The 12,962-nt window shown below is 37.3% G+C and overlaps 1 protein-coding gene across 1 annotated transcript; it reads left to right on the top strand.

Moving 5' to 3' along the window:
- The first annotated feature begins 10,375 nt into the window (after positions 1-10,375).
- LOC102663963 (WUSCHEL-related homeobox 3) lies at positions 10,376-12,190 on the top strand. The gene is made up of 2 exons (XM_006602517.4): positions 10,376-11,162; positions 11,698-12,190. The coding sequence occupies exons 1-2, from the start codon at positions 10,767-10,769 to the stop codon at positions 11,932-11,934; spliced, it is 633 nt and encodes a 210-aa protein (XP_006602580.1). The 5' UTR covers positions 10,376-10,766; the 3' UTR covers positions 11,935-12,190.
- Positions 12,191-12,962: the final 772 nt, after the last annotated feature.

Below are 12,962 nucleotides of genomic sequence, written 5' to 3'. Positions count from 1 at the left end.
TGATCCCATATGGTTGGAGCATTCTCGTAAAATAGAGTGACCCTGACTGATCACCATATGATTTTACTTAGTGAGAGTGACCTGACATACCCATTGTGTGATGTATCTTGTTATGTACTCCTGAGCGCCCCAAGGTGGTTTTTCATTGACATGGTACCACATTGCATATAGGCTTGAGTCTAGTATAATTGTTGCATAACGCTTGTTAATTGTTTATTATGAAATTGATGAGTGCTATTACGTCTTGACCCGAGTGTGTGATTAATGTGTAATGTGATTGGTGATTGAAAAATGAATTTTAAATGATAAAGTGTTAAAGTGGCATGGATTGTATTGAGTTGATCTATGTTATAAATACTTCCATAATTTATTTTGATTACATCTTTGTTTATTTGTATTTTTTAGAAATGTAATAACTCACTCCTTGTGTGCTATTTGTGTTTGGATCCCGTGATGATCTCGAACCTTGTGTTCGTGGGAGCAAATGACTTTAAAGAACCTTGTGTTAGAGAATGCTGGGACACAATGCTCTGACAGGATGTGACATTGGGGCATATGTTTCTATATTAATTGCATGAAGTCTTGGATGACCTTGTTTTTAACCGAGATGATTTTGTTATTTATTTGGACACATTCTATTATGATGTTAGAAAAGTGAATGTGAGTCTTTTACCCTTTTGAAATGATTTTATTTAAATGTGTTTAAATTTTTTTAATTAAATTCTTCATTTTTATTCCTTTTATTATTAGTACAAATATGTGTGGGGTAAAGGGTGTCACAGAAAACATGTCGGACAGTTGGAAAGGTGGAAGAGCTTAAGTTGATCTAGGGAGAAAGAAGAGAGACCCATCGACCAACTGAGGCAAGTCATAAATACTATAGCTGGAGGCTTCGCTGGGGGTGAGGCCACTGCCTCTACACAAAAAAGACACCTTCGACAAGTCCAGTTCGTCAACATGATCTCCCGACACTAAGTGTTGAACATGTCGCCTATAACCTTGAAAATTGAGGATTTCAAGGCAATTGACCCAATACATGATCCGATGGTTATTAGTGTTGAGATAGCCAACTGCATTATTAAGATGACCCTTGTAGATCAAGGGAGCTTGACCGATATCCTTTTTTGGAAAACTTTCAAATAGATGGATATACCCGAGTCTGAGATCCTCCCACACGATGACCCCCTATTTGATTTTGCTGGGGAAAAAGTAGGGACAAAGGTTGCATCTGGCTCCACACTAAGTTTGGGCATGAAGGGCCACTAAAGAAAAAGGTTGAAGATACAATACGTGATAGTGGACGCTGACACATCGTAAAATATACTCCTCAGCCTCCCTTCGCTCAATGCCCTCTACACAATTGTGTCAACCCAACACCTCATGATGTATTTCCCGTTGGACATCAGGATGATTATAACTATGCACACAGACCATCAGGCGGCCAGAGAGTGTTATGTGGCTAGCCTTAGGCTACACCCCCACATGAGGGGAGAAACCAAGAGGTCGTCCACTACGTGGAGGCTGGGATCGAGGTCGAAGAGGTAGAAGGACACGAGCTTGACCCCAAAACCAATGATGGCAATCAGGGTGACCCTTGTTGAAGAGACAACCACTTTCCATCTGGGGCCTAGGGAAGGACAGGTCACACAATTGGGGAAACAATAACTGAAGGAGGAGCTCTAAAGAGCATTAGAAACGTCACCATTGCTAACAGAGAATGCTTCAACGACTACCTTGAGGTAAGGGATGAGTTACTCACGCTTAGGGATTAAAATGAACATGTGTAGGGATCCCTAGAGGATCAATTTTGGATTATCGTTAGCTGAACAAGGTGACGATTAAGAATAGGTAGCCTTTGCCTTGGATAGATAACTTGATGGACTAGTTAGTGGGGGCTTGTGTGTTTAGTAAGATAAATCTTAGGTCGGGTTACCACCAAATTATAGTAAGGTATAAGGATATTCCAAAGATTGCCTTTAGGACCCGTTATGACCATTATAAGTACCTGGTTATGCCTTTTGGTGTGACCAATGCCCCTGGCATGTTCATGGACTACATGAACAAGATCTTTCATCCTTACCTAGATAGTTTTGTAGTGGTCTTCATAGATGATATCTAGGTGTATTCCAAGACTAGGGAGGAACATGAGGAACATCTGAGGGTTGTGTTGTAGACCCTCAAGGACAATAGGTTGTATGCCAAATTGTCCAAGTGCGAGTTTTGGTTAGAGGAGGTGAGTTTTCTAGGTCATGTCATATCTAGAGGAAGGATAGTTGTAGATCCTTCTATGGTAGAGGAAGTAATGAGTTGGGAGAGTCCTAAGTCAGTCTTTGAGATTAGGAGTTTCTTGGGTTTAGCTAGTTATTACCGTAGGTTCATAAAGGGTTTTTCTAAGTTGGCCTTGCCTTTGACCAAAGCTAACTCGTAAGGGTCAAACTTTTGTGTGGGATACCCAATGTGAAAGTAGTTTCCGTACCCTTAAGGAGAGGTTGACCACCACACATGTTCTAATTTTACCTAACTTGAGCGAGCCTTTTGTGGTGTACTGCGATGCATTTAAGATTGGTAGCCAAGTCCTAAGGCAGAATACTTATGCAGCGGGGCCAAGTAGTGGCCTATGCTTCCTGACAGCTCAAGACTCATGAAAGGAATTATCCTATGCATGATCTCGAGTTAGCAGCCATAGTTTTTTCCTTTAAGTTAAGGAGACATTACCTGTTTAGTTCTAGGTTTGAAGTCTTTAGTAATCAAAAGAGCCTTTGGTACTTGTTTCACCAGAAAGTGCTAAACATGAGACAGAGAAGATGGTTAGAGTTTCTTAAGGACTATGATTCTGAGCTTAGTTACCACCCGGGTAAATCTAATGTAGTAGTTGATGCCTTGAGTAGGAAATCCTTACATGTATCTGCCTTGATGTTTAGGGAGTTAGACCTCTTAAAGTAGTTTAGAGACCTGAGCCTAGTGTGTGAGGTTACCCCTAGTAGTGTGAGGTTGGGTATGTTGAGGGTTACTAGTGAGCTTCTGAGAGACATTCGAGAGGGTCAAAAGTCTGATCCTTTTTTGTCAGCCAAGTTAGAGTCTATAGTTGTTGGGAGAGAGAGAAATTTCAATGTAGGTTCCAATGGAATTCTGAGACTCTAGGATAGAATTTGTGTTCCCAATATACCTGAGCTTAGGAGAGCGATACTAGAGGAAGGCCATAAGAGTAGCCTGACTATCCACCCAGGATCGACTAAGATGTACCAGGAACTTAGGAAGATGTTTTGATGGCCTGGTATGAAAAAAGAGGTGAGTGAGTTTGTGTATGCTTGCCTAGTGTGCTAGAAAGCTAAGGTGGAACACCAGTGACCTTCGGGTAGATTATAATCTTTAGATGTTCCTAAGTGGAAGTGAGATAACATCTCTATGGATTTTATGGTGGGGTTACCTAGGACCCCGAAGGGTTTTGATCCCGTTTGGGTTATCATGGACAGGTTGACAAAATCTGCTTACTTCATCCCAATTAACATTAGATATTCCTTAGAGAGGTTGACTAGCCTGTATGTTAGTCAGATAGTTAGACTACACAGTGTGCCTTCTAGCATAGTCTCCAATAGAGATCCCAGTTTTACCTCTAGATTTTGGGAGAGTCTTCATAAAGCCTTGGGAACCAAACTTAGGTTGAGTTCTGTTTACCATCCATAGACTGAGTGTACCATCCATTCCTTAGAGGACCTCTTGAGAGCCAATGTGTTAGAGCAAGGGGGTAGTTGAGATAGTTTCTTACCCTTGATAGAGTTTACCTGCAACAATAGTTTTCACTCCAGTATAGGTATGACACCTTACAAGGTGTTGTATGGTAAGAGATATAGGACACCCTTATGTTGGGTAGATCTTGGTGAGAGCCTTGCTTTAGGACTTGAGGTGGTTCAGCAGACCACTAAAAAGGTCAAGTTGATCCTGGAGAGGATAAAAGCAGCCTAGAGTAGGAAGAAGAGCTACCATGATAGAAGAAGAAAGGACCTTGAGTTTGATGTAAGTGATCATGTATTCTTGAGACTCACTTCGTGGACTAGGGTTGGCAGGGCATTGAAGTCCCGTAAGCTCACACCTAGATTCATTGGTCCCTTTGAAATCCTAAAGTGTGTCAACTCAGTTGTGTATCAAGTGACCTTGCCACCATCTCTCTAAAATCTCCATAGTGTCTTCCATATCTCAACTAAAAAAATATGTGCATGATTTGTCGCATGTGATTGAGTTGGATGATGTCCAAGTGAAAGAGAACTTGACACATGAAACGTTTCCATTGAGGATCAACGAGTGTAGGGTCAAGCATCTGAGAGGGAGAGAGATTCCTTTGGTCAAGGTGGTATGGAGAAATGCTTCGGGCAAGGACGCCACCTGTGAGTTAGAGAATCAGATGTGCGATGCGTATCCTACTTTTTTGTTACTGGTAAATTTTGGGGACAAAACTTCTTTTAAGGATGGTAGATTTGCAATACCCTGTTTTTCATAAAATAATTTAAAAAGGATTTTGTTTAAAAATAAATAGAGTTTTAGAAAAATAATGAGGCTTTTGTAATTAATTAAATAATGAGTAGTTTTTATGGTTTAAAATAATGGTTGAGATAAATCAAATAAATATATGTTTTAGAAATTAAAATAGAGTTTTAGAAAATAAAGAAATATTTATTTGGATTTTATTTAATTAAAAAGACTGTTTAATAAAAAAAAGGATGTTTATTTAATTATTTAGTTATCAAAGTAAAATAGAGTATTTTTTTTATAAAATAATAAAATAAGGAAAAATATAACAAATAATAGGCTCGAGTACTTAGGAATATAAATAACTCTTTTAGCCATCAGAATAGCTTTTACAAAACATTTCTACGCTTCTTTCTTTTCCTCTTTTTTTCTCTGATGCTCAAGAACCCTAACAGAGCAACCAAAGGAGAAGATTTAGAGAGCACCGAAAATGCCACCATTGCTAATGGAGAATGCTTGGATGACTACCTTGAGGTAAGGGATGAGTTACTTATGCTTGGGGATTAGAATGAACACATGTAAGAATCCATAGAGGGAGAGGCCTCAATGGACTTCTCGGAGTCTAGGTCTTGGGGGTAAATACCCCCGATTTGAGTGCTCCTTTAAGCCTGTGCCGATCCTACATGGTTGGAGCATTCTCGCAAAATAACGTGACTCTGGCTAGTTTCACTATGATTTCACTTAGTGAGAGTGATCTGACTTACCCATTGTGTGGCCTGTCTTTTCATGTACTCCTAAGCGCTAGACGAGGTTTTTAAATACAAATGGTACCACATTGCATGTAGGCCTGAGTCTAGTATATCAGTTGCATAACGCTTGTGTTTGATTTTCATTGAGTTGCAAATTGAGGCTTGGTGTTGTTTCTGAAGTGTGTGGACTTGAATGAGTGTGAACGTTTGTGTATGATTTTTATGAAGTGATGATGATGTGTATGTAAGTTTGGCCCTATATTGTTTACATGTCTCATATGCTCTTAGTGCTTTATTTATATAGGAATATGATAACTCACTTCCGGTGTGTGTTTGTGTTTGGGCTGAATGCCATGCTGTTTCAGTTGAGTCAACTCATGGTGATTATCATTCCGAAGATGGAGAGACGTAGCCTTTCTTATGGGAATGCTCTGATAGGATGTGACATCGGGGCATGGGTTTTGTTTGATTACGCATGATATTTTGAATATGACACTTGATCTTTTTTATTCCGCTATTTAATCTTTTCATTTTCTTGTAAACTTGGATGATGTATTTTGAGTCGGAGACATTTTTAATTTCTTTTTATTTAAGATTTGATTGGTAATGTGAAACGAATGTGGACTTTTTACTTACATGGTTTACTTTATGTTATTTGAGAATAATTCATTTATCGAAATATTTTTTTATATTACACACACACACACACACACACACAACATATACATGTTGGGGTAGAGGGTGTCACAACAGTTCCCTTGGGTATTCATCATACCACTGAGGACAATGCTACTAGTAGAAGGGAAACAATGAGTTCCTCATCGAGTTGTAGAAATAGTCCTTCTCGACAACTGGCCTTATTGCTACGTTAAAGTAACCAGTTTTGAAGTTTTTACAAGAAGTGAAAGGACGAAAAAGAGGATGATTCGGTATCTGGATCAATGATATCCACCAAACCTTGTCCTATGGACAACTACAAAAGTAGTGCAAGAAAAGTCTAGGGTTGCCGACAGAGAGCTATACAAGCAAAGTGCTTGGAGCGCCTGCATGGGTGCCCACCCATTAAGATGCAGTTGCATCAGAGCAACATTGAGTATCCAAAGAACACCCATGGTGAAGTCATCAAACGAGACACTTACATGTAGATTGTGAAACAAGCAATCATACATGTAGAAGAGATCCTTGTTCATCCCCTTTCGGCTCATAAACATGAACTCTACGGGCAGTGTGGCACTGGATCGGGCGGTGCGAAGAGTGACAAAGCACGTCTTCGGGTTCGTTATCATACTGATCGACAACCAACTTAGAAGGTTGGTTAAATCCAACACATGGTTGTAACGGGAGAAGTAGGTGCCTACCTCATTAATCCAAGTGTACTCTGGAAGTGCAATAGGGGGGGGGGGGGGGCGAACACTTCTCCTTCAACACTGGATTCTTCTTGGGTCGAGAAACAACCTCTCGGAAGTCCCCACCTTGACAATAGTGGCCATCACTAGAGCCACTATTGTCTCACCCACCTTCTCAGCCGTATTGGTCGACAACTGGCTCAAAAAAGTCGAGAAGTTGTTAGACCCCTCGGTTGCCAACAAGTCAACCAAACAAAAAAGATCCAATGTCAAGGATTGGGAGTTGGACGATACTTCAAAAACCTCGTTGCTGAATCCTCAAACCTCAGACTCGCCCCCAATCGACTCCCTTGACAACGAACCTTCAAAGACGCCATTATTATGTACTTCACAAAAGAATTGATTACACTACTCGGCTGAGAGCAAGAAAGCACTATTCGACACTACAAAGAAAGAGATATTAAGGGCAGCGAATAAAGGGGGACCTCCCCCTATTTATAGGAGTTGGGCCTGGGACGAGGCCTAACCAACAACACTCCTCCATTGTTCGATCAATGCAGATCCACTACTGAGATCACACGACATTTGGATGCCCAATGTGTGAAGGTGAACGAGTAACCGTTACATCCACGATGCAATGGTCACTTCATGGCAATAAAAACACGTAACCATCAAGGGAGGTAACTGTTTTGACATGTCATAAAGCCCTTCTTTTTGGTCGAGGCCAAAAAGGGGCTCGGGGGGCTAATATATCGGATAAAGTACCCAGTCAGACCAAAGGGACACTTGACACACTCAAACCAAACACACCCTTCAGCCATGCATCCACATATGTCGAATAGTACATCTCGACCTTCAACATGTATGAACAATGACCACCATTCGACCATGATTGTCATCAGTAAATCCACTTAAGAGTAATCACTCAGTTAGAAGCAGCTAAGCATGATTAAGAGAAATATTACTTAATTGGTAACCATGGTGTGATAGGCCTATAGACCCTAGGCCTAGCTAGGTTAGTATAAAAAGGGGTAGACCCCTAAGGTAAAAGATTGATTCATTATCACCTACTCACTATATATCATTAATAGTTCTGAATCGAATCCTTACTTGAATGTCGAAGTACTTTTTTACAGGTACCCTCCCCTCCGCTCTACCAGATACTCATGCACCTGAATCCTCGCCAATAAACAACAAGTAGATAACCCTTCGGCTCTAGAGACCCTTCGACAAAAGGATGAATAGTCGATCCATTTGTGATTGAAACAACTTTAATTTGTTGAACACATATTAGATCACCATTTAATATTTAAAAAACAAACTATTGAATAATAGGAACTGGATAATTGCTCAACGAAAAGAAAAATCCATAGAAACTGGACACTCAAGCCGTAGTTCATCGTCATTCAGAACTGTTCCTAAGGATAAAACTAAAATTACACATATAATGTAAGCCAATATAACTCCTCAAAAAACCAAATTTTGAACCATTGTCTTGTAAACACAGATTGATAAAAGCTGTCATTTTGTACGATTACCAATAAAAATATATAATAAATATAGTATTAATATAAAGCTAAAGAAAAAGCATAAGTTTTTTTACACAAAAAATATGCCAAAATTAAACTAAAAATAATATATTTAAGTCAGTTTTCTCCCACTTGAATTTTTGTTATTTGTCTCTATATTTAATTATTTTTTCTCATTTAAACTTTAGTTCTACTATTAGATATTAGCCCTTATATTTTTATTATTTGCATTTTGTTTATATAATTTCCATTTCTTTTATGATATTACTTCTTTTTTTCATGAAAAATAAAAGCTTATATTGGGACATTGATATAAGGAGTCAGGAGATTCAAGATTAAGTGCTAAAATATGCTGATGGGCTTGGACATGAAAAGGAATTAAAAAACGAAAACTTAAATCAATAAAAAATTATAAAGAAGTCAATTAGAATACACATTAAGGTTTAAGGAAAACAATACAACAACATGCATGCAAATGATATGTATAACAGTAAAACCCTTTATAAAAGGTTTTAATTTGATCCAATATCATTCAACAAATTAAACTTAAGAAACATCACAATTCTAGAGCTAGCGGACACGCACAGACTTTCGCTCGATCAATCATTTTCAAAATTCATGAAAGATTTAATGGCCCACATTGATTTATCACGTTGATTTAAAGCTATAAGACTGTGTAACGAAATAGTAGTAATAATTAATTAAAAACCATTGACATTTCATAACTCTCTAGTACAATGAAACTCTGTAGCACAAGTAACGAAATACGTAACAACAGCATGAAATATCATACTAGTGTAAGATGAGATATGAGATGACCCCAACAAAAAATATTATCTGGTATCAGTATCAATCAGATTTGTGGTTGACTTCACTCTTCTAAAAAGTTGAAGTTGGTGACGTGATCATGGAATTGGAAAATGAACGGTTGAGATGAAGAGGAATGTTGACAGAGATGACAAGTCCAAAAACAGACAAGGCATTGGACACTCTGAAACATGCATTTATGGACTCATAACTGTTCCATGCTTGCGTTTTCAAAATGTCAGCACTAAGGACGAAACATGCATATACACACAAAAGAAGACCCCACCTCAGTCACTTGCCATTTTGCCAAGTCTCACCTTTGGTACCCCTGTCCCTAACACTGTCTTCATATCAAAATTCACAATAAATCAATAAATATAAATAAATCAATAAAATTATAATGCCAACATTTTTTATCTTGTTTTAATATTGGGGAAGGTTTGAATTGGAAACACTTCAATGCAAGAAACACATTAATTTCGTGCATGTGGGGATAACCATTACAAGAGAAATTATTAGGTAGTTGGACAGTATCACATATTTGTAATTTTGACCAATTTTTATCTTACATATACTTAAGTTTAATTTAGAGAAAAATTATTTATATTTTATTATGTGTAACGTGAAGATTGATAAAGTATGTTGAACACACAAAATTATGTGCAATATTGTTATCCAAACATGTCACTTGTAAGTTATAATTAGCTTGTAAACTCAGTTTGTAAAAGTATCTTTTTTTTATCATATCGAGCACATGAATTAAGTTGTGCGGGATTGTTTCACCTTAATTAGAGTTATCAACCTCATGGTCTTGAATTAAATATTTGAAGAAAATATTATTATTTATGATAATCTTACCTGATTCGAACGGATGGATTACCTCCCAAATGAATGATACATGTAATTCATAAACTCCCGTTACATGTGATTCATACCCATATCCCAAAAAAACAAATAAGAGACTTCTTCAGTTTTACATTTTAGCTTAACCTTTTCAACCGAAAATCAAAATAGCTTTTGACATTTTATCAAAATTATTGCTCTTGGGCCATCCAATTGCAAAATAGTTCAGTAATATTAGAAATGATAAATATATACTTTCTAACACATTTGAAAACTTAAAATTTATTAATTATTCAAATTTATAAATGTGAGGGTTGAGACGTGTGTCACTTAGTCAATTTTAATTAATAATAATGCTTGGAAAGAGTATATTGCTAGCCTTTCCTCGTAATCATATATACATCAATAAATACAAAATTTCACACAATCATAGAATTTATGAAGTATATAGGTGATGGGAGGTGAGACAATAGTATTATTTTAAAGACAGATGAATTTGTTTGAACTTTGAAATGTCTGTTGCACAGTTATTTCAGGCTACAGAAACAGTGTAACGGGTGGGAACAAATATGATTTGCCACCAGAATTAGAGGTGCTTAATTATCTGGGGAGAGAAAGGGCAATTTGTCCAAGTTGAAGAGTATAGTATATATGGTACTGAATTAGCCTTACTAGGGGAGAATCTGATTCATTCTGTTAAGAAAAAGTTAATAATAAGGTCATGATGACTCACATACTCACAATCAGTAGTTCTCTTCATTCACTCATCTCTTTTCAGAATCTCTCTCTCTCTGTGCATGGACTGAAGCCTCACTTGAATGCTCCTCTAAAAGGAACATCAGCATGAGACTAGTACTTTTTACCTATCTAATTCACCACTCCCTTTTATGCCTGCCTCAACCTCTTTCCTTTTTGTCTCTTCCTCTCCTCTTTACTGTATCTTTCTCTCTGTCCCTCTATTTATACATCCCCTTTCTCCTGTCTAAAGAAACTCATCAAAGAGAGAAAAAAAATACTACTATACTACTATGTCTCCAGCAGGTTCATCAAGATGGAGCCCTACCACAGAACAGCTCATGATCTTGGAGGAACTGTACAGGAGTGGTATTAGAACTCCCAGTGCCTCTCAAATTCAGCAAATTACTACACACCTTTCTTTCTATGGCAGGATAGAAGGAAAGAACGTGTTCTACTGGTTTCAGAACCACAAGGCTAGGGATAGACAGAAGCTAAGAAGGAAACTCACCAAGCAACTGCAGCTACAGCAGCAGCAGCAACAACAACAATTCCAACTCCATCATCATTGCCAACAACTCAATCAAGATCATATCACTAACCATTTTGTTGGTAGCTTTGGTTATAGCACTGCTCGTTCTACTACCCATGATTTTTCCTTTTTTAACTCACCTAGCTTGATTTTTCAGGTAATCTTCCTTTTCAAACCATGCATGCACAAAGCCTGAGTAATGTATTAGGCATCCTTCAACTTACATTTGTCCAATAAACTCAGTTTGATGATATGTTTGGTTTTCCTTAAAAGCAAAGTCACACATTTATATTTGCTTGAAACCAAGTTTCAATTGATAACAATATCAAAGTTGTTTTTGCAAACTCAATTTGCAAAATGAAGTATACATTCAAACTTAATTAAGTTTGAAAATTTCAATCCAAGTACTTAATGTAACTTTCTTAGCTGTGTCTAGCCTATTCATATTTTTCTGAGTAATATCTATAATAACTCTTGGATGCATGGGAGTGGCTGAATTAGCACCCTTCTACAAATTGTGGACTAAAATAAATGATGTAACTGCACAGAATTAATGACACTAGGGGCATTGCACAAAGGATGGGTTTAGGAAAAGCTATATTTGAAGTCTTGGATTCATTTCCAAAAGGCATATATTTAAAGTTTGAGAAAACTTAAACTAAGTTGCTAATTTGTTCATTTCATATGTTCAGGGAGGAGCTGCAAACACACCAGAACAAGCATTGAGTTGCAAATGGAATGTGCATAACCCTCAAAGTAATTTGGTGGAGAATAAAGAGATGGCATTCTGCAACTATGGTTGGACACTTGTGGATGTTGATAATCAAGCATCTTCATGTTGCACTACTCGACCTCTCAAGACTCTTGATCTCTTTCCTCTCACAACTACCAGAATCAATGAAGACTGCACCGCCACACCACCCAAGTAGCTCTAACTCTATCGTTCCAAAACTGCATGTGTGTGACATTTGATGTTAATAGCCTATTGCTTAAGGAGTTTAATCTCTATATAGGAAACCATGCTGGAATGTATCAATTATACCAATAGTACCAAGTCTTGTACGTAGGACCTTTGGTTGCACCTTGTGAAAGCATGATCCAAGTATTCAACACTTTCATTCTGGAAAAAATCCTGTGGGTATATGTATATCCCAGTATGATACCAAGATTATTAATTTTATCCCAGAAGACCATATAATGAACCTGTCACTTATTTCTAAGTGGTGTTTGTTGTATTCACTTTCGTTAGTTTAGTTATATCAGATAAACATATTCTGGTTAATGTGCTCAATTTTATGGAAATTGTCAAACTGGTAATTTGTGTATTGATACTACATGGTCCCAACCTGTTATGTCTTTTAAGTCTATTTAATGTGTACTGGGTGTCCTTTGTTCATCAATCTCGAGTTCCTCTCATCGTGCATGATGAAAATAAAAGACTTTATGGACATGTGGTAAATCAACTTTTTTTTAGACTATGTAACTTTTTGAGGGAGTGAAAAGGTAACTGCATGGATCACACCCACATTTACAGCAAACAGAAAGAGTACATATATGGTCTCAACTGTCAATCGTTAAGTTGATGCTGCTCGTGATTGGTGTTAACGTGGCATGACAAATGAGGAAGACAATAACATATAAATAACATATAAAGACAACTAAAAGAATGCACATGCAAATTTGGATTAAATAAGTTGATGTTGAAACTCACATCAAAATTCAGAAGTTATTTGTTAAAGAGGAAAAAAATTGCCTCTGACATTTTATGAATAACTAGTAGAGTTTTATCAGTTTGCTTCGGGTAAGAAGCAACAATCCTATATATTTAATATGTATATCTATTGTAAGGAGAATATTCCATTTTGTTATACTTTTTTGAGTTGAAAATAACCCATGTTTTATTTAACCTTCTTTTAAGTGGTTAATGTCTAATTTAATCCAATCATCCAATCAATCC

The sequence above is a fragment of the Glycine max genome, chromosome 18 (assembly GCF_000004515.6).
Source record: "Glycine max cultivar Williams 82 chromosome 18, Glycine_max_v4.0, whole genome shotgun sequence".
Taxonomy (NCBI): domain Eukaryota; kingdom Viridiplantae; phylum Streptophyta; class Magnoliopsida; order Fabales; family Fabaceae; genus Glycine; species Glycine max.
The sequence above is the reverse complement of the archived record's forward strand: the minus strand, read 5'-3'. Positions and strand labels throughout refer to the sequence as shown.